The sequence below is a fragment of the Cetorhinus maximus genome, chromosome 13 (genome assembly GCF_964194155.1).
Source record: "Cetorhinus maximus chromosome 13, sCetMax3.hap1.1, whole genome shotgun sequence".
In the NCBI taxonomy this organism is placed as follows: domain Eukaryota; kingdom Metazoa; phylum Chordata; class Chondrichthyes; order Lamniformes; family Cetorhinidae; genus Cetorhinus; species Cetorhinus maximus.
The window spans coordinates 19,885,425-19,910,148 of NC_135891.1; the positions used below are offsets into that span (position 1 = coordinate 19,885,425).

The 24,724-nt window shown below is 43.2% G+C and overlaps 1 protein-coding gene across 2 annotated transcripts in view; it reads right to left on the reverse strand.

Moving 5' to 3' along the window:
- The window catches only part of LOC144688474 (proto-oncogene tyrosine-protein kinase Src-like), a 170,244-nt gene that overhangs the window by 52,700 nt on the left and 92,820 nt on the right, over positions 1 to 24,724 (reverse strand). For both annotated transcript variants that reach the window (XM_078555072.1, XM_078555071.1), the window contains exons 3-4: positions 18,562 to 18,661; positions 5,161 to 5,259 (exon numbers count right to left, since the gene is read on the reverse strand). In XM_078555072.1, coding sequence (XP_078411198.1) covers positions 5,161 to 5,259; positions 18,562 to 18,661 — 199 coding nt within the window. The remainder of the gene's footprint in view (positions 1 to 5,160; positions 5,260 to 18,561; positions 18,662 to 24,724) is intronic.

Consider the following 24,724-nt stretch of genomic DNA (forward strand, 5'->3'; position numbering starts at 1 on the left):
ACTGACCAGAGGTGGTGGCACAGTGGTATGCAGTTGCCCTGGGAGTCCTGAAAATCGACTCAGGACCCCATGAAGTTTCATGACATCAGGTCAAACATGGGTAAGGAAACCTCCTGCTTATTACCGCCTACCACCCCCCCCTCAGCTGATAAATCAGTGCCCCTCCATGTTGAACATAAATTGGAAGAAGCACTGAGGATGGCAAAGGCACAGAATGGACTCTGGATGGGAGACTTCAACGTCCATCACCAAGAATAGCTCCGTAGCACCACTAATGACCGAGTCCTAAAGGGCATAGTGGCTAGACTGGGCCTGTGGCAGGTGGTGACGGAACTAACAAGAAGGAAAAACATACTTGACCTCATCCTCACTAATCTGTCTGTCCACAACAATATCGGTTAGAGTGACCACTACACAGTCGCTGTGGAGGCAAAGTCTCATTTTCACATTAAGGATGCTCTCCATCGTCTTGTGTGGCACTACCACTGTGCTAAATGGGATAGATTTTGAACAGATCTAGCAACTCAAGACTGGGCGTCCATGAGGTGCTGAGGACCATCAGCAGCAGCAAAATTGTACTCAAACACAATTTGTAAACTCACGGCCTGGCTTAACCCCCTCGATACCATTACCACCAAGACACAGGATCAACCCTGGTTCAATGAAGCGTGCAGGAAGGAATGCCCAGAGCAGCATCAGGGATACCTAAAAATAAGGTGTCAACCTGGTGAAGCTACAACACAGGACTACTTGCGTGCCAAACAGCAGAAGAAGCATGCAATGGATAAAGCTAAAAGATCCCACAACTAATGGATCAGATCTAAGCTCTGCAATCCTGCCATATCCAGTCATAAATGGTGGTGGACAATAAAACAACTCACTGGAGGAGGAGGCTCCACAAATATCCCCATCCTTAATGATGGGGGAACCCAGCACATCAGTGCAAAAGATAAGGTTGAAGCATTTGCAACCATCCTCAGCCAGAAGTGCCGAGTGGATGATTTATCTCAGCCTCCTCCAGAGGTCCCCAGCATCACAGATGCCAGTCTTCAGCCAATTCGATTCACTCCACGTGATATCAAGAAACGGCTGAAAGCACTGGATACTGCAAAGACAATGGTCCTGACAGCTATGCCCTGTCCACAAAAAGCAGGACAAATCCAACCCAGCCAATTACCGCCCCATCAGTGTACTCTCGATCATCAGCAAAGTCATGGAAGGGATCAGTGCTATCAAGTGGCCCTTGCTCAGCAATAACCTGCCTGTTGGTACTTAGTTTGGGCTCTGCCAGGGTCACTCAACTCCTGACCTCACTACAGCCTTGGTCCAAACATGGACAAAAGAGCTCAACTCCCGAGGTGAGGTGACAGTGGCTACCCTTGATATCAAGGCAGCATTTGACCAAGTGTGGCATAAAGGAGCCCTAGAAAAACTGGAGTCAATGGGAATCAGGAGGAAAATTCTCCACTGGATGGAGCCATACCTAGCGCAAAGGAAGGTGGTAGTGGTTATTGGAGGTCAATCATTTCAGTTGCAGAGCATCACTGCAGGAGTTTCTCAGGGTACTGCCCTAGGCCTAACCATCTTCAGCTGCTTCATCAATGACCTTCCATCCCTCAGAAAGTCAGAAGTGGGGATTTTTCCTGATGATTACACAATGTTCAGCACCATTTGTGGCTCCTCAGCTACTGAAGTAGCAATAAATGCTGGCTTAGCCAGTGATATCCACATCCCATGAGTAAATAAATTTTTTTTAAAAGGCCTCGGGTATATGAAAGTATAAATGAAAAGCGAACGGTTAAGGTGAAGCATAGTTGGCAGAATGCAAGTGGTGCATGGTTACACCATCTGCAGCTTGTACTTCATATGGTATGAGGGTGAAGTGAGATTTGAAAAGGTACATAAAGCTGGAACATGCCATTATCCTGAATTGTTACAACGATGCCTACTGCAATAGCCTCAGTGACCACCGTACCAATAATTCAGAGCATCATGTGCCCCAAGGAGCTCAGTAGATTTAGCCTTGCTGATTCTTTGCTGCTCCCTCCTGTTATGTGCCACCTTGTCCTCAAAAGAAAAGGTAGCCTGGCAGTGATTGTGTTGTGTCTGGGTGATGTGCATGCCATGGACGATAAGCTGGAAGTAATATGAGGCTTGCAGCAGTGCTCAGTATGTGAGGGTGAGGTGGAGTATATGAATGTCAGGTATGTCCTGACTGCTAGAGATTGCTGATGGGTGAATGTGGTGCATTGAGCAGCATGGGGGGTTGGTGGTGTGGCCATTGAACTATCTTCAGCATTGCAGCAAGGACTTTGTGGCGAGACTCCAGGAGCTGACCTCCTTGGCGACCTGCTCTCATTCCCTTTGACGTATATGTCTGCAGAGCATTCTAGCCCCCATCGGAAAGATGGCCTCTCTTCTTTGCATGAGGCCATCATTCTTAAAATGAGGCCTACAACGCTGCATCAGGAAACCTGGGAGCCTCTGGCCTGCTGCTCTATCCCTGCACCCACCCCCCAAAACTTTGCTCCTTCTGAGAGACACTTTCAGAGCAACTTCCAACGTGTGATGTGGCCAGAACGCCCCTCCATTTTAAGAGGTGCAGCTGGATTTAAGAAGTGTGGGTTAGCTTGGCACAAACCTGGGTCTCCTGCTGACAGTGCAACCAATCAGCAGCACATTTAGCGCTGGGCTGCACGCCAATACCATGGAGATAAACAGGCAGTGTGAAGTTTGAGTGCTACCTGCATCAATTCCATTGGGCGTAGGGCAATCGTGCATCACAATTACCTAGCCTGCTAACAGGCCATGTCCAACGTTTAGGCCAGCATATTGTAGTTGACCATGGAGAAACATCACAGCTGAACTCAATCTCGTCCTCATCCAAAGTTCACAAAGGCATACCTTGCAGTAATGGTTATGAAATTATGACCGGGAGCAGGAACCTCGCCTGATTCTTCTGTACAGCCATTGGTGCTGTCCCAATAGCCAACATTGGCAAACTCATCATGGGCAATGGATTGAACCCCTTTTGTTACCACTCAGTTCCACTCTGGACAAAGCTGCTTATAAATAGAGCCAACTGTTTAACGTGCACTAAGATAAAAGCAAAATACTGCGGGTACTGGAAGCCTGAAATAGAGACAGGAAATGCTGGAAAAGCTCAGCAGGTCTGGCAGCATCTGCGGAGAGAGAAAAACAGAGTTAATGTTTCAAGTCCATATGACTCTTCTTCAGGAGAAGAAGAACCATACTTCTTCTGAAGAGGAGTTATATGGACTTGAAACATTAACTCCGCTTCTCTCTCCAAAGATGCTGTCAGACCTGCTGAGCTTTTCCAGCATTTTCTATGTTTAATGTGCACGTTTCATATCAGGAAAAGCAGCTTCTATGTACTTTCAATGTTGCCATGAGGTTGAATAAGCACATCACACTACCACACTTTAAAAAAAAATCATGCTTAACCAATAGATTTTCATGTGATAAATTTTCATAATATCTATGGGCTTATTTATATTGGTGCCATTTGATTTGGATTCCGGGAGACTCGAGATCAGCAGATCCTGCAATTATGCTGCTTTTAAATCCAACCCTTTATTGTACCAGCAGAATCATAGACCCAGATTTGTTTCCAGCCCTGCAAATCTGTCACAAGGATACAAGAGCCAGGAAAGCTGGAAGCCAGCTGAAGAATGCCAGTCTTCTACAATTGGAATGTAGTTTGGATAAGCAAGCGAGGATGTAATCTAAATCAGCCATGATGGCCATTCTCCTCCTATCCCCACCAGTTAAATAGCCTGCCAGGCTTGCAGATAAAGAAAGATGACTTGGATACAGTATTAGCTTGAAACAGTGCTCATCAAAGAGTAGGGATGGAGATGAAAAAGAAATGCATTTTGGAAGGTCTAATACAGGCAGGAATTATACAGTAAATGGTAGAACCCTTAAGTGCATCGACGGGCAGAGGGATCTGGGTGTACTGGTCTACAGGAGAATGAAAGTGGCAACGCAGGTGGATAAGGTAGTCAGGAAGGCATATGGCATGCTTGCCTTCATTGGCAGGGGTATTGAGTATAAAAGCTGGGAAGTCATGCTGCAGCTGTATAGAACCTTGGTTAGGCCACACTTGGAATATTGCGTGCAATTCTGGTCGTCACATTACCAGAAGGATATGGAGGCATTAGAGAGGGTGCAGAGGAGGTATACCAGGATGCTGCCTGGTCTGAAGGTTATTAGCTATGAGGAGAAGTTGGAGAAACTTGGATTGTTCTCACTAGAGCGACGGAGATTGAGGGGTGACTTGATAGAAGTTTACAAAATTATGAATGGCATGGACAGAGTAGATAGTCAGAAGCTTTTTCCCAGGGTGGAAAAGTCAATTACTAGGGGACATAGATTTAAGGTGAGAGGAGAAAACTATAGAGGAGATGTGCGGGGCAAGTTTTTTACGCAGAGGGTAGTGAGTGTCTGGAATTCGCTGCCAGGGGAAGTAGTGGAAACAGGTACGATTGTGGTGTTTAGGAGGCAGCTTGACAAATACACGAATAGGATGGGAATAGAGGACCCCGGAAGTGCAAAATGTTTTAGTTGACGGGCAATATGATCGGCGCAGGCTTGGAGGGCCGAAGGGCCTGTTCCTGTGCCTTACTTTTCTTTGCTCTTTGTTCTTTCTTTCTTTGTTCTTTGACACGCTCCTCTACTATATCTCGTTAAAATAGAGTCAGCATTGTCTGCTCATACCTACAAAACCAGACAAAGCTGTTTAAAGTAAAATAAAATCTACAGAAATAGTTCTGTTCGAGAATGCTATCGACTTAAAAGGACATCATTGCAGAGAATGCGGATTTCATGCTGAAGTAATGGCACTGCAGTTCTGGTAGAATTGATGGAGGGAGTAACAGACAGACATCGCATAGCTAGTCCATAATTCAGGCAAGCAGAAGAGCCGAGTCTCTGCCAAGCGTCGATCTAGCAGCTGGAGAAGTGGGAGGGGACTATTTACTGCATTATCACATTGCGTTATCACAACAGCAAAGAACCAGGTTCTATCTGTAAAATATTAACACAAGGTTTCAAAGCATTCTTCTTTTCAGAAGAATGTTGCTTTGAATTATTTTTTTTAAAAAATACAATTTATCATTTCTGAAGCAAATTATTTACTCTTCAGCCTGAATGGAGTCAGAAGGTGCAACATAATTGCTGGGGATATATCCAGTGTTTCCTGTAGCGAGGGAACGGGCTAACCACCAATCTCCTTCCCTGCAAAATATAAAAGAGACAAAAAAGCATTATGATGCAGTTAACCATTTCTGTCCGAGTTTCAAATAAATGTTACCATGAAAATAGCTGACCATCCAGCCCCAATGACAGATTCACATCAGCACTACAGGCTTTTAATAACCCATTATGAAGAAAGTGTTGAAATTCATAAAATGCTGGGATAATTTTCAGTCACAATCTAGGGGAAAGAGAGTCTTTTTTCTCTATTCTCTTTTTAAACACATAAGGAAAACGTTTGTTTCCTCTCCTTCCGATGCTAATAATGTCATAGAAAAAAAAATCAATTTGTTCAACTTGTTTCTATATCTTTGCATTAAATGCAATATGTAGTCCACTTGACTCTGACTGGATTAAGTGTGCTTTGATTAAATACAAGCAACTAACTTAAACGTCAATATTCATCATTGATTTCAGACTGTGGACACGCTCTGTATTCAAGTGACACCAGTCATATTTTGCAACAAGCAAATATCTTCCAGATCAGCAGAAACCAATGTTATCAGTATTGCTTTCTCATGGACTAACTTTGAAATTCATAGTTGGAAGATAAGCAGATTCAGTACTAGTAACATTTCCACTATGACACAAGACATTAGCTGAAAAATACCTGAAAAATAAGTACCCAGAGCATCGCTAGAGATATGTGTACTCTTTGAACTGTTTCACAATCAGTTCTTCTACCTGTTCAAATTCCTGAAAAAATGCTGCCTTCTCAAAAATAAAATTGGACAAAATATTACACAAAGCACAAAAAAAAACCAATTTCAAGTCAAAGATATTCCAAATATAAAAATAAATATCCTACACATTTGCTAGCAATCAGAACTCAAATATAATTAGGTCCGCAAAGTTGGATTTTACAGATTTAAAGGGCCACTCTCTTCACAATTTTATTTCTCCTTTAGGAAGAAAGAAAAAGAGGCTTTGCACCAGTATAAATAATTATGTCCCATAAAAGTGACAGAGTGGTATGTTTGAATGAAATTGGTGTCTTCATATTGTGTATTTAGAAAAAAAAACAGGGAAAGGTTGGCCTATCACTGCCTCATAAAGATTCTGGCCCTTTAAATTGTCAATTTTTTCCTTTTGATGCTCAGAAAGAACAAACAGATTCCCTTCAATAAATTGATTAAAGCTCCATTTGTGTATCCAGGCCAAACTATGCAAGTACAATTTTGTGTCAACTGTCTTTGTCTTTTATTTTCATTCATTCATGGGATGTGGGCTTCGCTGGCTGGGGTAGCATGTATTGCACATCCCTAGTTGCCCTTGAGAAGGTGGTGGTGAGCTGCCTTCTTGAACTGCTGCAGTCCATGTGGTGTAGGTACACCTACAGGACTGTTAGGAAGGGGGTTCCAGGATTTTGACCCGGCGACAGTGAAGCATCAGTGATATATTTCCAATTCAGGATAGTGAGTGACTTGGAGGGGGAACTTCCACGTGGTGGTGTTCCCATCTATCTGTTGTTGCCCTTGTTCTTCTAGATGACAGTGGTCTTGGGTGTGGAAGGTGCTGTCGAAGGACCCTTGGTGAATTCCTGCAGTGCATCTTGCAGATGGTACACACTGCTGCTACTGTGTGTCGGTGGTGGAGGGAGCGAATGTTTGTGGAAGTGGTGCCAATCAAGCAGGCTGCTTTGTCCTGGGCGGTGTCAAGCTTCTTGAGTGTTGTGGGAGCTGCACTCATCCAGGCAAGTGGGGAGTATTCCATCACACTCCTGACTTGTGCCTTATAGATGGTGGACAGGCTTTGCGGGGGTCAGGTGGTGGGTTACTCGTCACACGATTCCTAGTCTCTGACCTGCTCCTGTAGCCATAGTATTTATATGGCTAGTCCAGTTCAGTTTTTGGTCAATGGTAACCCCCAGGATGTTGATCGTGGGGGATTCAGTGATGGTAATGTCATTGAATGTCAAGGGGTGATGGTTAGATTCTCGCTTGTTGGAGATGATCATTGCCTGGCACTGGTCTGGTGCCAATGTTACTTGCCACTTGTCAGCCCAAGCCTGGATATTGTCCAGGTTTTGCTACATTTGGACATGAACTGCTTCAGTATCTGTGGAGTTATGAATGGCGCTGGACATTGTACAATCATCAGTGCACATCCCCACTTCTGACCTTATGATGGAAGGAAGGTCATTGATGAAGCAGCTGAAGATGGTTGGGCCGAGGACACTACCCTGAGGAACTCCTGCAGTGATGTCCTGGAGCTGAGATGACTGACCTCCAACAACCACAACCATCTTCCTTTGTGCTAGGTGTGACTCCAACCAGCAGAGAGTTTTTCCCCTGATTCCCATTGACTTCAGTTTTGCTAGGCCTCCTTGATGTGGTCAAATGCTGCCTTGATGTCAAGGGCAGTCACTCTCACCTCACCTCAGGAGTTTAACTCTTTTGTCCATGTTTGAACCAAGGCCGTAATGAGGTCAGGAACTGAGTGGCCCTGGTGGAACCCAAACTGGGCATCAGTGAGCAGGTTATTCCTAAGCAAGTGCCTCCTGATGGCACTGTTGATGACCCCTTCCATTACTTTACTGATGACGGAGAGTAGACTAATGGGGTAATAATTGGCCAGGTTCGATTTTTCCTGCTTTTTGTGGACAGGATACACCTGGGCAATTTTCCACATAGCCAGGTAGATGCCAGTGTTGTAGCTGTACTGGAATAGCTTGGCTAGGGGCGCGGCAAGTTCTGGAGCACAAGTCTTCAGTACTATTGCTGGAATATCGTCAGGGCCCATAGCCTTTGCAATATCCAGTGCCTTCAGCTGTTTCTTCATATCATGTGGAGTGAATCGAATTGGCATCTGTGATGCTGGGGACCTCTGGAGGAGGCCGAGATGGATCATCCACTTAGCACTTCTGGCTGAAGATTGTAGCACTGATGTGCTGGGCTCCTCCATGATTGAGGATAGGGATATTTGTGGAGCTACCTCCTCCAGTGAGTTGTTTAATTGTCCATCACCATTCACAACTGGATGTGGCAGGACTGCAGAGCTTAGATCTGATCCATTGGCTGTGGGATTGCTTAGCTCTGTCTATCACTTGCTACTTATGCTGTTTGGCTTGCAAGTAGCCCTGTGTGATAGTTTCACCAGGTTGCCACCTCATTTTTAGGTAGCCTGGTGATGCTCCTGGCATGCCCTTCTGCACTCTTCATTGAACCAGGGTTGATCCCCTGGCTTGATGGTAATGGTAGGGTTGGGGATATGTTGGACATAAGGTTCCACATTGGTCGAGTACAATTCTGCTGCTGCTGATGGCCCACAGCGCCTCATGGATGCCCAGTCTTGAGTTGCTAGATCTGTTCAAAATCTATCCCATTTAGCACGGTGGTAGTGCCGCACAACATGATGGAATGTATCCTCAGTGTGAAGGCAGCACTTCGTCTCCACATCGTGCGGTGGTCACTCTTACCAATACAGTCATGGACAGATGCATCTGCGGCAGGCAGCTTGGTGAGGATCAGGGCAAGTATGTTTATCCCTCTTGCTTGTTCACTCACCACCTGCTGCAACTATGTCATTTAGGACTCGGCCTGCTTGGTCAGTAGTGGTGTTGGTGGTTAGAATACATTCTGTGCCCTTGCCACCCTCAGTGCTTCCTCCATGTGGTGTTCAACATGCTGAGGGAGGGCAGTACATGGTAATCAGCAAGATGTTTCTTTGTCCATGTTTGACCTGATGCCATGAGGCATCTTGAGGTCCAGAGTCTACATTGAGGACTCCCGGGGTAACACATCCCCCAGCTGTATACCGCTGTGCCACCACCTCTGCTGGGCCTGTCCTGCCGGTGGGACAGGACGTACTCAGGGATGGTGATGGTGATGTCTGGGACATTATCTGTAAGGTGTGATTCCGTGAGGATGACTATGTCAGGCTGTTGCTTGACTAGTCTGTGAGACAGCTCTCCTAATTTTGGCACTGGCCCCCAGAGGTTGGTAAGGAGGACTTTGCAGGGTCGACAGGGCTGAGATTGCTGTTGTTATCTCCGGTGCCTAGGTCGTTGTTAGGTAGTCCGTCCGGTTTCATTCCTTCTTTGTGACGTTGTAGCGGTTTGTCACAACTGAGTGGCTAGCTAGGCCATTTCAGAGGGCATTTAAGAGTGAACAACATTGCTGTGGGTCTGGAGTCATGTGTAGGCCAGACCAGGTAAGGACGATAGATTTCCTTCCCCAAAGGACATTAGTCAACCAGATAGGGATTTACAACAATCGACAATGGTTTCATGGTCATCATCAGACTTTTAATTCCAGATTTTTATTGAATTCAAATTCCACCATCTGCCGTGGTCCCAGGTCCCCAGGGCATTACCCTGGGTCTCTGGATTACTAGTCCAGTGGCAATACCACTACACCATTGCCTCCCCTTAACAACGAGTTAACTGCTCAATGCAGTAGCTTACTGGTGTCCCGAAAAATAATTAGTTTTTCAGTCGTTTATGAAAAGCGCCTTAAATGCTGGTCTTCCCTGGCCTTGGGTCAGCCTGTACAACTGCTTGAAGCTTTATCTTCCTCCTCAACACCTATCAAATCAGTGTGCTACACATTGCAGGACATTTCCCACACTCAACAATCAGCTTGTCAGATGTGGCTGCAGATATTGGATTCCTTCTGAATGTCAGTGAATAAATGTCATCTACAGCTGCTTTAACACTTTTCCTTTGTAATCTAAAGATGCATGTGATTCAATGTGGCTATGAGTGCACCCAGTTCCAGTATGTGGGCATGCATAATTCATCTGCTCTGTTATTTTTCTATGCTTTCTTGCTCTGCCTCATAAAGAGAAACAGAGTTCTATAACACCACTCCTGAATAAAAGCAGCTGGGTACATTCAGGCTCGTGTATCTACATTATAACACATGGTAAACATAATCATTTTTAATGCAACAGTAATAATCTCCACCTAACATTTGAATAACTTAATTATTATAATACTGGAGCCTGGTTCAATGTCACAGCATGCATTCTAATAAAGCTTACGTATCCAGATGACCCAAGGTGCCAGGAATTTACTTGGCCTTTACGCTGCAGAAGAGTTAAAAGTAGCTTACCCATTCCGGATATTCTCACTAGCCAAAAAATTGTTCGTTACTCTCAGGCTACTATTACAAATCAGAAAATGAAATATGTAGAACGATGCTTGACCCTCTGTCATGGTTAGTAGTTCTCAGCCAAGGGTTCCAGTGCTTTCTCACTTTCACCTTGCAAGCTTGGTCCCATCTCCTTTACAATATGTGGGGAGAGATTACATATAATATACAGCACACAAACAGGCCATTCAGCCCATACCAACATTCCACTCAAACTTCCTCCTTTAAATCCTCGTCTAATTTGATCAGCACAACCCTCTATTTCCGTCTCCCTCATTTACTTATCTAGCTTCCCCTTTAATGTGTCTATTTGCCTCAACGCCATCAAGTTCCACATTCTCATCGCTTTCAAGGTGAAGAAGTTTATTCCGAATTCCCTATTTGATTTCTTGGTAACTAGCTTACATTGATGGTCTCTGCGCTTCCCCACAAGTGGGTCTACTCTATCCAAAGCTTTCATAGTTTTAAAGTCCTCTGTTAAGTCACCCCTCTGCCTTCTCTTTTCAAGAGAAAAAGAGACCCGGCCTGATCATCCTTTCCTGATACCAGACTGCTGACCTTGGACCAATCATCCTTATAAATCCTTTTTACATCCTCTCCAGTGCCTCTATATCCTTTTAGTAATATGGCGATCAGAACTGTACACAGTACTCCCAAGTGCAGTCTAACCAAAGTTCAATTCAAGCTTAGCATAACCGCTTTACTTGTCCCTCCATGGCCTCACCCCTCCCTCTCTGTAATCTCCTCCAGCCCCACAACTCTCAGAAATCTGTGCTCATCTAACTTTGGCCAATTTTAATTGCTCCAACATTGGTGGCTGTGCCTTCAGTTGCCTAGGCCCCAAGTCCTGGAATTCTCTCTCACCTCTCCATCTCGCTTTCCTCCTTTAATTCACTTCTTAAAAACTCCCTTTTCAATCAAGCTTTTGGTAATCTGACCTAATATCTCTTCATGTGGCTCAGTGTCATACTTTGTTTTGTAATGCACCAGTGAAGCGCCTTGGGAGGTTCATTATGTTAAAGGTGCTATATAAATATAAGTTGTTGCTGTTGTTCCAATTCTATCCATGTTGAAATACTTGATTTGTCTTATGACTTCACTACATCTAATGATTTGTATATTTGTATTCCCAGTTCCTTTTTCTCCTCTACTCCATTTGGATTCTTATTTTCCAGTATGTGACCACCTTATTTTTTACCAAGATGCAACACCACACACATTTATTTTTGTTTTGATAATTCAATGGTCGATTGAGAATAAATTATGAGTGAAAGTAAAAGTTCAAGTTTTCGCAGAGACTGAGTTTGTACAGTCAGCTCCTAAATTGTACAGATCAGGAAGGTTGCAGAGTTAATCCCCGAGATCATGCTGACCTCATCCAGAGAGCTAGCAGCAATGTAGCAATAGGTCTTTGTGCTCCTAGGTTAAGTAGGGAATAATCAACCAAGGAAATAGTCAACCAGGATTCCCATCACAGTCACTTCCCAACAATGATGGATGTCTGGATATCAGGAAAGGGCAGGATTAGATTAGCCTGTATTTAACAGCTGTCACTTTGATTAGAAACAGGACTGTCGTCACTATCTGTGAATCGAATGACAGCAAGGAGTCAATGGACCCAATTTTTATTCAGCTGTGGAATAATTTCCGGGACCAGAGGCAGACAGACCCGCAATTTCCTGCTACCACCCGCGTACTGGATTCTTGACATTGTCCTCTCCCTGGGAAATTTTCATGGAGGTCGGATCAGGGCGGGGTAGGGGTTTGCCGGGTGATGGCTACCCAGTCGCAAGCAGCAGGTAGCCAATTAGGCCAATTAAAAAGGGCCTATTAAGACTGCTCTCCACAAGCTGACCATTTCCAGCTAGCATGCAGGCCTCCCGCTGAGGCCCAGGGATGGAGGTGGCCTCCCGATGGCAGACTGGGGGAACAAGCACTTCATCCAGCTCGGAAACCCCTACCCCGCATTCACCATAGCCAAAGGGCCACAGCTGAAGCCGCTGGCTGTCCAGTGGAAGGGATGCCTCTTTGATTTTAAAGAAGCTCCCTCTCTTTCCTACCAACATCAGCAGCTCCTACGGCTGATGGGGGTGGGGGTGTGGCTGCTGACCCCTCGGTGCTGGAAGGCTTCCTCTTGGCCTGCTGTCCTTAATTGGACAGGGTTCCTGGAGGTGGTCATTTAATTGACCGCTGCCTCAAAAACTGCCCTCCGGGTCCTGACCTACATTTCTTCCAGATGGTGGGGTCGGGACCCACAGCCCCAATGTTTTCAAGTCAGGAAAGAAGAGGGAAACTGGCAGCAGAGAAAAAATCAACTATTTATCAGAAAAATAATGATACCTTGAAGGACAAGGAATGCTGCAAACATTAGTTGCATTTTTAAAAATATTGTATAAATCTTGTGAGCTATTGAGTGAAGTGGGATAAATAGCGACAAGTTCTGTCCCCATCATTCTTCAAATATTTTCAACTGTATTACTCTGATCAATCTTTAACTTTGTAAACAACATAGGCAGAGTTTTTGCTTTGGCCGCATTCAGCAATCCAGGCACAAATTGCACCCCAAATTGTGCCTGCTTTGAGAAGGCTTCTTTTTTCTATCTAGTTTCCCAGAAGCTTATTTGCACATTGCCAAAGGCAATCCGGCAGCATTTTAAAATGTAATTTTTAAAAATAAAACAGATTTTCCTTAAAAATGTATTTATGAGTGGTAGCTTGGTCCTGTTTGATCAATAAGGCTAAATATCAGCTTACCACAAAAAATAAACATTTTACATAACAGTGTTGATTGAGAGCAATGACTGAATGACAAATGACTGAAAAACGGCTTTTAGAAAATGCACAGAATCATCTGTTAGTTATACTAGGGTACGGCAGGCAGTTTCTAAGTAAATTTTAAAAATATACATATAAAAGCTCTTAAAATGTTTCATTACTAGCTTTGCATCCAATTTTTACAGCCTCCTCTAAGGCCCAAAAACTGGCGTAACTGCCAATAGTGATCAGAATTCAAACAGCCACAGTACTTTGCTTTTATTATCATGCCAATAGTGACTAGTTCAATCTGGGGGTATGGTCAGTTTTGTGGGCAGAGTTGGCTTCTAGCACAATGCTTTTTAAACAAGCGCAAAAAAACCCCCGCAGAAACTTGATTTATACTTTATACTTAAAATTCCGTGATCTGTTGTTACTGCAACCTTGGGTGATTCGCAGCATGCCTTCCATGAAATTAACACTTCCAACGTAGAATCATGAAAACAGCAGAATGTCTATCCCTTTAGTCTTCAAAAGTTTCAATCAATAGATAATAATCTCCTTTTAAATGGCTGCAGGTTTTCCTCAAAGACACTGGTCTGGTGAGGTGTGAAGAACACACATCAGAACTCTACTTCTTTTCCTCCAAGACGTATAAAGCTATCAGAATGTTCCCTTGGAAAGAGTCAAAGTCCTTGTGCCACTATTTCTAAGAAACGTGAAAGCATTTGTGAATTTTCAACACATTCTTCAGTATTGTCTCCATACCGAGAGCTGAATCTCAACTATTTCAGGCAGGCAGCCACATGTTATGAGCACAGAAGCAAATTAAAGTGAAGCCACACAACAGGCTTATTTATCTGCAATAATTGTAAATCACAGCCACAGGCTGACTGCCATCCCATGCACTGACATGGAAAGTTTTACTAACAGCCAGCTTGAGATCAATCATCTGTGCCCTGACTTAGTGGCATCAGGCATGGAGAGGTTTTAAGTATTTGGAGGCATAATGCATTTTCACACACCATGTCCAAACAAAAGGAATTGATGGCAATTTAAATTTGTTTCATACTTAAAGACATTTAAAATGTTATAATTCAAATTGTCTGATACACTGTGGACAGAAAGTCACCCATTGTTTTTGCCCAGGAAGCTTGTTTTGTTTTCAAATGACAGCAGCCCTTTTGGAATAGCATGGCAATAAATGCATGCCTCCAGATCCTAGGAGTTCAACTGTGAAATCTATTAGTTATACAGTATAGGTTTTCAAATCAGGGTCTCTGGACTCTAAGGGCTACACCAGTGTCTGCAGGATCAGCAGATTCCTGCTCGTTATCAGTCTTCAGTGCTTGGCGAGTTGCTAGAACAGTTGCTGGACATCAACAAACATAATTTACTGCAATGATAACACCATAGCTGAAACAGTCAACTTCAGCGAGGTGTACAATGAACTGTAGCTGATCAGCCTGCTCTTTGGACCAGATTATAATCAGGTAAGGGGTGGCCGGTCCATTTTCCCTCTTGCTTTGCACCCAGTGTCGAAATTGAATAGTTTTGCCTGCTGTCTGAAAAAGGGGTGGGGCAGTGGTCGTCACAGGAGCTATCACGATATATGCAAGAGATCCCCAATACTGTACTCCCCCCTTCCACCCCACTGCTCTACCATATATAATTACAAAATTTCATCATCAACCACGAGAGAAGATATCTACTGTGTCTGCATTCAGCAGAGGTAAATTTATAAAGGGCAACATATTTATAAAAGGATAAAGAGATAACAATACAGACCTGCCATCCAATCTCCTAAATTTAATCAATGTTGCATGTGAAAAAAGAAAAGGGGATTAGATTATACCCTTAAAATGCAAATCATGCTTTTAAAGATAAGATGGAGTTACAATTTAACGTCATTATAGCGACACACAAATCTTGCTGTTCGAGAGCGTTTCTTTGCCAAACAATTCCGATCTAAAATTCTGTTGACCTATTAGGAATAGCGGATTTTCCATTCACTGAGGACAGCCATTAACAGCAGATAGCCACAGCCTTTTCTCCTCAAAATGTGATGTCACACGTCTTAGGAAATACCAACACAAGGGGTCAATTTTGACTCAGGATGTGAGAAGAAAGGGCGCTATTGATTCAGTCGCTCGCTGTATCTCTCTCCCGACTGTCATTCCGCCGACTTCAGTCGGGGGAGTTATATAATAGGCGGCTCAAGCAGCATTTTCTGTCTCACACTAACACCAAAGGTCAAAATTATCCCCGAGGTGTTGTTATTCCCCCCCAAAAATCTAAAACAATACTTAATTTTCTTTAGCACATACAAGAGTCAATCCACTCAGTGTCATAAGGGGGCACGGGGGCTTGGGGGTGTGGTGGAGGTGGAATGGGGGAATGGGTGAGCAGGAAAGATACAGAATTCTTATCTTCTATAGAATTTCAGCCAATGGTACGGTAGTTAAAAGGCATTTATGGCAGTGTGGAATGTTGCTTTAAGCTTTCCTTAAAGGGCCAGTATCTATTTTTAATACTCTTGAGACCTCTGATAAAACCTGGGGAGGCAATTAGACCAACACCATGTGATTCTACATTTGAAAAGAACCCTTCTTAAAAAGAGTTATTATTGTGGTGATAATTATACATACTTCTTCCTGAAAGCCTAATCGTGAAGGGTTATTTAAGCTGTAAAGTAATAAGTGCATAAAAAGTTTCATTCAGCACATTCCCCAGCTAAATTTGTACTGAACTGTTTCAAGAATCCTGAAGATTTAAAACATGAAGATTATTGAACTATGGTCAGAATTTTACATCCCACGGGCAGACACATGCCCGAACCGATCGGGCGTAAAATAGCGCGCGATGACATCGGGCAAGCATCCCGATGGCATCATGCACTCATGCGATATTTTGGTTGGCAGGTGTGCGCGAGTGTCGACAGCAGGCCCACTGACAATTAAGAGGCCTTTTAAGGCCATTAAAGTAGCAATTGATGGCGATTTTTCACTGCCCATCCAGCCTTACGGTTGGTGGGCAGGCAAATCGACCAGGTGGCCTGTGCATTCTTGAGGAAACCTCATCTGAGGGTGGGATGAGGTTTCCGGTATTAATTTTTTTAAAAAACAAAAATGTTTGGGCAGAATTTTTACAACCTATATGTTTAAGTGAGTGAGTCCGATGTGGACATTTTTTTTCTGCATCTTAAGATCTTTATTTGATGGTTTTAAATTCTTCAGCTCCCTGAGGCAGCTCTCTGCCTTCAGGGAGCTTTCATTCCGCGCTCCCCCCCCGCGCCCATGCTGACTTCAGCACGTGCCGTCCTCCCAAACCCCCACCCCCCACAGCGCCGGGCCTTTCACTCTGGCTGGCCGAAATCGCCAACCCAACGACCCGAAAATTCTGTCCTATGAGTTCAATCATTTTTCCCTGCCCTACCCAAAAACACAGTGAAAGCGATTTACACTGGGAAAGAGGAGGATGGTGAATGGAGCATACAGTGAAATTCAGACATTATGTGGAAAAGTGGTCTCACTAATTGTCTCTTCACTGACAGTTATACCTATTGTTATACAGAATGAGTTATAGTTAATCATTGAATTAATTTTATCTTCCTATGCAGCCAGTCATTTTCCATTCCTCCAAATTTACTTTCTAAATTGTATTCTATGTTATACTACTAAAAGATAATCTTTGAAAACAGAGTGAAAGAATGACCATAAGGCTGATCCCTCCGCTCGGCTGAGTTTTTATTTGCAGTTTCAATTCTAGATGGAGGAGCTGAGTGGAGGCCATGAGACTCCATTAAGGCAGTGTGAAAAATCAAACTGAGTCATTCCAATAGTATGAGAAGATGATCAGGAGCAGGTAACACATACACCCTGTCGAATACTGAAGACATGTAACTTGTGCAGGCATGCTTGGAACAAAAGGAAAATATGCCTACCCTATCCTGCTTACATACACGCACAATCCTTCATGGTTGCTAAGATAGGGAGCTGTAGGCATAATCTCCCTGAACAATTGAATACTTTCTCCTTGGTTTACTGATCGAAGTGTACAAGATAACACCTTTTGCCAGACTGGCTTCCCTCCCTTCTGTTGGTGACCCTACCAAGCAGGCCAAACAGGGTCTAAACTCAGGTCTTTTAGTGGACTTGGTGCCCTTACTATTGCTTTAGCACCAGCTTAGCTCAATTGCTAGTACTCTCAACTCTGAGTCAGAGGGCTGTGGGCACATGTACCCCTCAAAGGCTCGAGCGCACATAACCTAAGTTGACATTTCAGTGTAGTATTAAGGAAGGAATGCATTATAAGAGCTGCAATCATTAACAAGCTCATCTCCCTGTTCAGGTAGAGGTTAAGGATCAAAGACACTATTCAAAAGAGAAGTTCAGCACTCAGCCACCACCACCAAAACAGCTGACTCATCTAACTGATGTTTGTGGGGTCTTGCTACGGACAAATTGGTCTGAAACATTCGCCTACAGAGTCTGCATTTCAAACTTGCTTTGTGCGTAGTTTTTAAGAGATGCTTTTCAGAGACATGAGGATGTGCTATACAAGTACAATGTCTATTAAGCAACATGTTCAGTTGTAATTTGAGCTGATATGGCTTGAAATTAAAATATAAAAACATAAAGAATGTTTCCTTAATAAAACAATTCAAGAATGATAGAAAACTGATTATAATTTGACCCCAGCACTCTATGTCAAACACTGAAATGGGTTTCCCAAACGCTCAACAGTAAATTAAACAGCAAATTAAACAGTAATAGATTGAATGTTTGGGTAAAATGATAGAGAAAGGCACAAGGGGATTAAAAAATCATTAGAGATGGATGTTCAGATTAATTAAAACACTGAAGTTTTGATCAAGTCAAAACTGGTACATTAATTGCCAGGTTAGCAGTCACTGGGATAAATTCCTTAGAAGGCAAGTGAAAGGAATGTCAGGGACACAGTGATCCTCAAAGGAATGGTTTGGGTGCCAAAATAGCTTTTAAATGCCTTTTGCTTGTCCAATAATTTAATGTGCTTTTGGCAGTACCCGATATGTGCTAATGTGGGGGTGCATACTAAATATTTGTCAGGCCACTTGTCAGGTACTCACAAAGAGGGGCAGCATCTGGCAAACAGCCCCACTCAACCTGAGCAGCACCTTTCCTTAAAGTGATGGAATCGTCAAACCTAAATTGGGCCAAAATTTTGATTTTTGAAAATTGGTTGAACTTAGGCACAAAATTATCTGTTTGCAACTCAATCCTAAAACGCTCTGTTAATCTAAAAGAGCTGGACTGGGCTGGGAGATCCACAGGTTAGCTGAATCTCCTCAGATAATAAAATTTGAAATTAATGGCAGAAGGGAAAAAAAAACCTGAATGAAACTACTAATTGTGGTTCAGCAAATACCAGTGAGGTAAGTTAATTTCATACTTACGTGTTGTTAACAATCTGTAGTCGCTCCCCTTTATTAAAGGATAGGTCACTTTCTGTCCTGGACTCATAATCATAGAGTGCCACAAATGTGGTGACGCCACCTGAAAAGAGAGAGAAAAATCTGATAAAATCAGCACTTTGCAAAAAGCTGCAAAATTCACAATGTTATTTACACAAGAACAGAAGAAATAGGAGCAGGAGTAGACCATATGGCCCAGTGAGCCTGTTCCACCATACAATGTGATCTTGGGCTTCAACTCCCATTTTCCCCACGCACTCCCCATATCCCTTGATTCCAAGAGATGCCAAAAATCTGTCTACCCCAGCCTTAAATGTATTCAACAATGGAACATCCACAACCCTCTGGGATCGAGAATTCCAAAGATTCATAGCCCTTTGAGTGAAATCATTTCTCCTCAGCTCAGTCCTAGATGACCGGCCCCTTATCCTGAGATTGTGCCACAGTGTTTTAGGTTCCCCAACCCAGCGGAAACAATCTCTCAGTATCTACCCTATCAAACCATTTCAGAATTTTGTACATTTCAATGAGTTTGCCTCTCATTCTTCTAAACTCCAGAGAATTTAAGCCCAATTTACTCAGCCTCTCATCATAGGACAACCCCCTCACCCCAGTGACCAGATTACTGAATCTTCACTTCCAATGCAAGTATATCCTTTTTTAAATGTGGAGACTTAAAACCGCATACAGTATTCCAGTTATGGTCTCACCAACACCTTGTACAATTGTAGTAAGATTTTTGTATTCTTGTACTCTAATCCCCATGCAATAAAGACCAGCATTACATTCCTAATATTGCTGCACCTGTGTTCTAACTTTCTGCGTCCCTTGTACAAGCACACCAAGTCTCTTTGAACATCAACTTTTACAACTTTTGTACCTTTTAAAAAATATTCTGCTTTTCTACTCCTGTGACCAAAGTAAACAACTTCACATTTCCCCACATTATTTCTTCATCTGCCATCTTGTTGCCCAATCACTTAACCTGTCCACATTCCCCTGCAGCATCCCCATGTCCTTCCCAAAGCCCAGCCCTCCACGTGGCTTGGTATCATCAGCAAACCCAGATAACATCACTCTCTGTCTCTTCATCTAAGCCATTAATATAAACGGTTACTTCATATGTTTGAGAAAAAAAACATGTTTATTGTTTTCCTTGAGCTCCCTTTTTCAGATACTTTGAAAATCTGGTAACATGTGGCCACTAATGATCAAATAGCAGGGACCAGGAGTGTTTGTTGATCAGATAGCTTTATCATCCTTAGTGAGCTACCACGTTTCATCACCTACTTTATTACCTTAGTGCTGTTGGATCTATCAAAGGATATTTATCATCAGAATTGCTTGGCTTGCAAATGAAAAATAATGATACATAAAACATGACTGAATTTTTGACAATGATGCAGTAAAGCAGGAAACATGGAAGGAATATAGACACAGTGATCTAGAGATATTGCTAGAAGGAAGGGCGTGATTCCAGTGCAGCACATGGTGCATGTGCCGAATGGCATCAATGGCAAGATCATAATGAATTTGGCAGCTCAGTTTACTAAGATTGAAAGACATCTATATAGCACCTTTCATGACAACAGGACAACCAAAAATGTTTTACACCCGATGGAGATTTCTGAAATGTTGTCACTGTTGCAATGTAGAAAACGTAGTAGCCAATCTGTGCACAGTAAGCTCCCACAAACAGCAATATGATAATGACTAGAAAATCTGTTTTATTGGTAATGGCTGAGAGAAATTTCAGCCAGGACTTCCAGGGATAACTTCCTTGTTCTTCTTTAAAAAGAGCCATATTTTACACACATCTGAGAGGGCAGAGAGAGTCTCGGCTTCGGTCTCATCCAAAAGAAAGCACCTCTGGCAGTGCAGCACCCACTCAGCACTGCACTGGAGTGGCAGCCTAGACTTTGTGCTCATAGGACTTGAACACACAATCTTCTGATTCAGAGGAAGAAGTGCCACTACTGAGCCACTTTTAACACCAGGATAATATGGGTATGCTGAAGGAGTCATCCAGAACCCCAAAGACAGCTCACAGGTTGCAAGGGTTGCAAGATCGGCATAAAAAGATCAGACACTAGCCACATGGCTCTGGAAAGTATGGGGGAATTAATGATAAGGTGGAGGTGGTGAGAAGTAGCCTTCAGTTTTCATTTGAAACCAGCAGGAGCACTCCTGCTCCTCCTAGCTCTACAATATGACAAATAGAAAAAAATTAACTTACAGTCTTATGTGGTCCCTTTAAAGACAACTGGTTTGGATGCTCAATGCCTGAAGGAGCTTACTGCAACAAGAATAACGTATGCTACAATCATGCCCAGATCTATTTGGCAAAGGGGCTTTAATTTGCATCGCACAATAGGCACATGTCCTGGGTGCCTACAGGGAAATTCTAACCAATATGGCGAGTGGCACACTTCTGTCGCAAAAAAGAACAGCATGATTCAATTTCTAGGCAAGTGCCTCGATATTGTTCATCAACAAACAAAAAAAAGCCCACCTGCTGAGACCACTGTAAAACTAGACTGAGACACCGGGGCCCCCATAGAAAAAGTAAATATGTATTTAAGATATCAAAAACATATAGGCAAAAAACAAGCTTATATGGGAAAACTATGCAGAACCAAAGGATGTGCCAACAAATTAAAAGCTGCATTTTCTTATTTAAGAGAGCAAGCAGCAGAAAATTTGGAACAACTTAAGGACAAATACAGAAAACGCCACAAAATCCATAATAAAATTTGTGTTCATGTGAAGTAATAGCGCACAATGCAGCAACGTTGTAGGAAACTACACAGGAAAGGGTTACATCAAAATTTAAACCTTCTTACACACAAAGAGTCACTCAGCTAGAATTTGCATAAAAACATTGTTTTTAAATTTTAGAAACTGAGAAAGAATAAATTCTAGTTCTTAAGGCTTTAAAGGCCACTATGCCCTCTATGTAGATCGCAAGCACAGGTCAGAGGCAACCATTTCCCTGTTTGCATTTTCTCGAAAAAGCTGTTGGCAGCAAGGCTAATTAATTCACAGTCCAAGCACACTGGGGCAAATGGAGCAGTTCCTTTTGTACCTGTGGTGATGACATTTACTGCAGAGAAGATGCTGGCCAGAATAGCACAAGGACATCTGCTAGTTTATGTGGGGCATGGGTTGGTGGAGGGGTGGGGAAGAAGGAAAGGGTCCTCTTCAAACTAAAACGAAAACCTTATTTCAGGCCTGCCAGCACCCTCAGGCAAGAGAATTTCATTTTTCCCTTTTGTATTTCAATTATATTTTCAGAAGTACATTTCTCAGCTAGTTGATGAATGAAATGCAACCACTGGACCAGCGCAAGTGCTTGGCTTCCACACGTCCCCATCTTTTGAAATATTAATGCTGCTCCCAGATTGTGCTGGGAGATGACAATCATCTTTCTGCTCACCAACAGAAACTTTTGCATTAGTTTTCTGCCAGAACAATTCGAGGCAAAAATAAAAAAATCTTCCTCACAATTTCTTGGCACTTATTTGTACACTTCAGAGATGCAATTCTTCCGAATGATGCCAAGTTATTATTTCACTTAATTAATGACACATCACTGAATCACAGGAAATCTCTGCAAATGCAATTTAATCAGATTGCTAATGACACCAAAAACATAAGTGGGCAAAATGTATTGGAGTGTGTTGTCCAGGTGATAGCTGGTTTTACCTTGTACTGCACCGCAGTTGTTGATGTGCGCTGTCTAGCGCTGCAGCATCAATCAAAAGCTAAATACGATGGATTTTTTGTTGTTGAGCATTGCAGTCGAGAGGATGCACATTTGTTCAGAGACCTTCCCAAATACCATTGTTCTTCTGGGGGCCAATAAATGCACTGATTGATGGCAGCAGTGCAATTAGTTGTAATGGGATCATGAAACAGCATCACAAGGGCATCATATTTGCACACTGTGATTCCTTGTAGTGGCACCACTCTTCAGCGCTACTGGAAATGAGAGTCAACTGGGGCCTTGGTGAACAACAGGACCAACAGCCTATCTTCTTCAATCAATGAAATTTAACAACAGAGAATCAAAAAGACAAGGAAATAAAGTCAAATTAAGAAACAGAAATATCGAGAAGGAAAGACTGATTGAATTAAAAGAGAGGGGAAGAAAGGAGAGGCGGAAGGCAAAAGCAGGATTATTTTTATTTCAAATTTTACATTTTAAAAGTCTTCAAAAACAATTTGCTACCTGCAGGAATGAGATTCCACAGTAAAAACTGTTCCCTTTCTGTGCAAAGAGATTGAGCGCCATTACAGGAACAGAAATCTCGTAATTAAAGGATACTAATGCTGTAAGTGCTGGCCCTTTGCATGACAAATTTAATTCATATATACTGTGCAAATGCAGCAAAATAGTGACACTCATGGGAGCAAGTTCCCATTTTCATGAGGCTAACTATCAAGGATGGCAAATTTTCCAGAAATTTGTGGCAAATCACAACTCTCAGAGTATCTCTTCTTTGCCACAGATTGCTGGGTTATTTACATACTAAAAAAGGAGTGGGCATTTATATCTCTGTTACTTTCCTAGTAAATTCTGAACACAATAATGGGAGAGAGGAGACACAGACAGCTGGGATCTCTCACAGGTTTCAGGACCCCACACTTGCCAGCAGCAGGACCAGCTCAGAGGTTTTACTGGAGGCGACCTACTAATTAGCCACCTTTGGGCCCACTGTCCAAATCAGAGGGCCCTTAGCTCTAGAGTCTCAACGCTGCCACCATAATAGGTGGGTGCTGCTGAGGGAGGTCAGTTAGCTCGGGGGCACCCCCACAGATAAATTCAAATAAAATATTCAGGATAGCCGAGGGTGGCATACCTCACCAATCAGAGGGGATGGCCCTCGGGGAGGGGGAATCATTAGGGGTGCAGGGGCTGGCTTTCCTGCCTGCAGCCTCTTCTGTGGGTCATGGAGTCCTTGGCTCCACCTAATGGCCCCTAATTGGGGTCTTTAATACACAAATCAGTTGCCTGCCTCAATGGAGCAGGCAGCCAATCTACACCCACCTTCTGCCCGCCACTGGGAAACTTCCCCCACAGCAGGTTAGTCTCGGGGAACCAGCATGAAGTGGCTCACCCCTATTTTACCCAACCCTGCCTCATTTACCAGCACTCAGGGACCAGTAAAATTCAACTCGCAGTGTCCAAAATGATGTTAGGCAATTTTAATTAAATATGTGTACCAAGTTCTGCTTTCTGTCCTGTTCGCAGAAAGGACCTCATTGGAGAATTAAAACTTGCTTTGGGCACTGACTGGTGTACTATAGGTTCTTCATACTTCCTTTCAAGGGTCTGCCTTGTTGCAGCTTATCTTCAACCAACATAAATAAGCCTAATTCAATGGTAATATTATGTGTAGCAGACTATAATTATTCTGTCAGTTCATACTGCAAGGCATTGTCAGAGTGGTCCAAGCATTTGATGCACTGTGTTTCACAAATGTTTGCAATTGCTAGGTTCGTTCTTGAGGAATCTGAAGTTCCATAGAGGTGCTATCAACAATGTGAGGAGTGGGAACCCATATCTTCGAGAAGCCAGCTTGCATTCTATCTTGCAAAATGAACAATTCCCATGTAGGGAGCAGCAACACCTTCAGGGAGGCATTCACTGCCTCCATGAACTGGGATGGGCGAAAGGAATGGAGGGGGAAGATGAGCACTTATATGAACTGGGTGGCCGGGGGGCAGGATTGCCAGTGCACAGTTAATGGCCAGTGGGGTGAAGCGAGCGCCACATAAAGTGGAAGCCAAAGGGAAAAAAATTTAACCAGATTGCGCAAGACAAAAGCATCAACCACAGTAGCTTGCATTTTCTCCACAAGTACTGAGAAAAAATCTCTTGCAAATTTTGAGACTTTGTTTCTTCAGTGGCTCCAATTTTTTTCTTTAATTCATTCATGGGATGTGGGCATCACTGACTGGGCCAGCATTTATTGCTCATCCCTAGTTGCCTTTGAGAAGGTGGTGGTGAGCTGCCTCCTTGAACCGCTGCAGTCCATGTGGTGTAGGTACACCCACAGTGCTGTTGCGGAGGGAGTTCCAGGATTTTGACCCAGCGACAGTGAAGCATCAGAGATATATTTCCAAGTCAGGATGGTGAGTG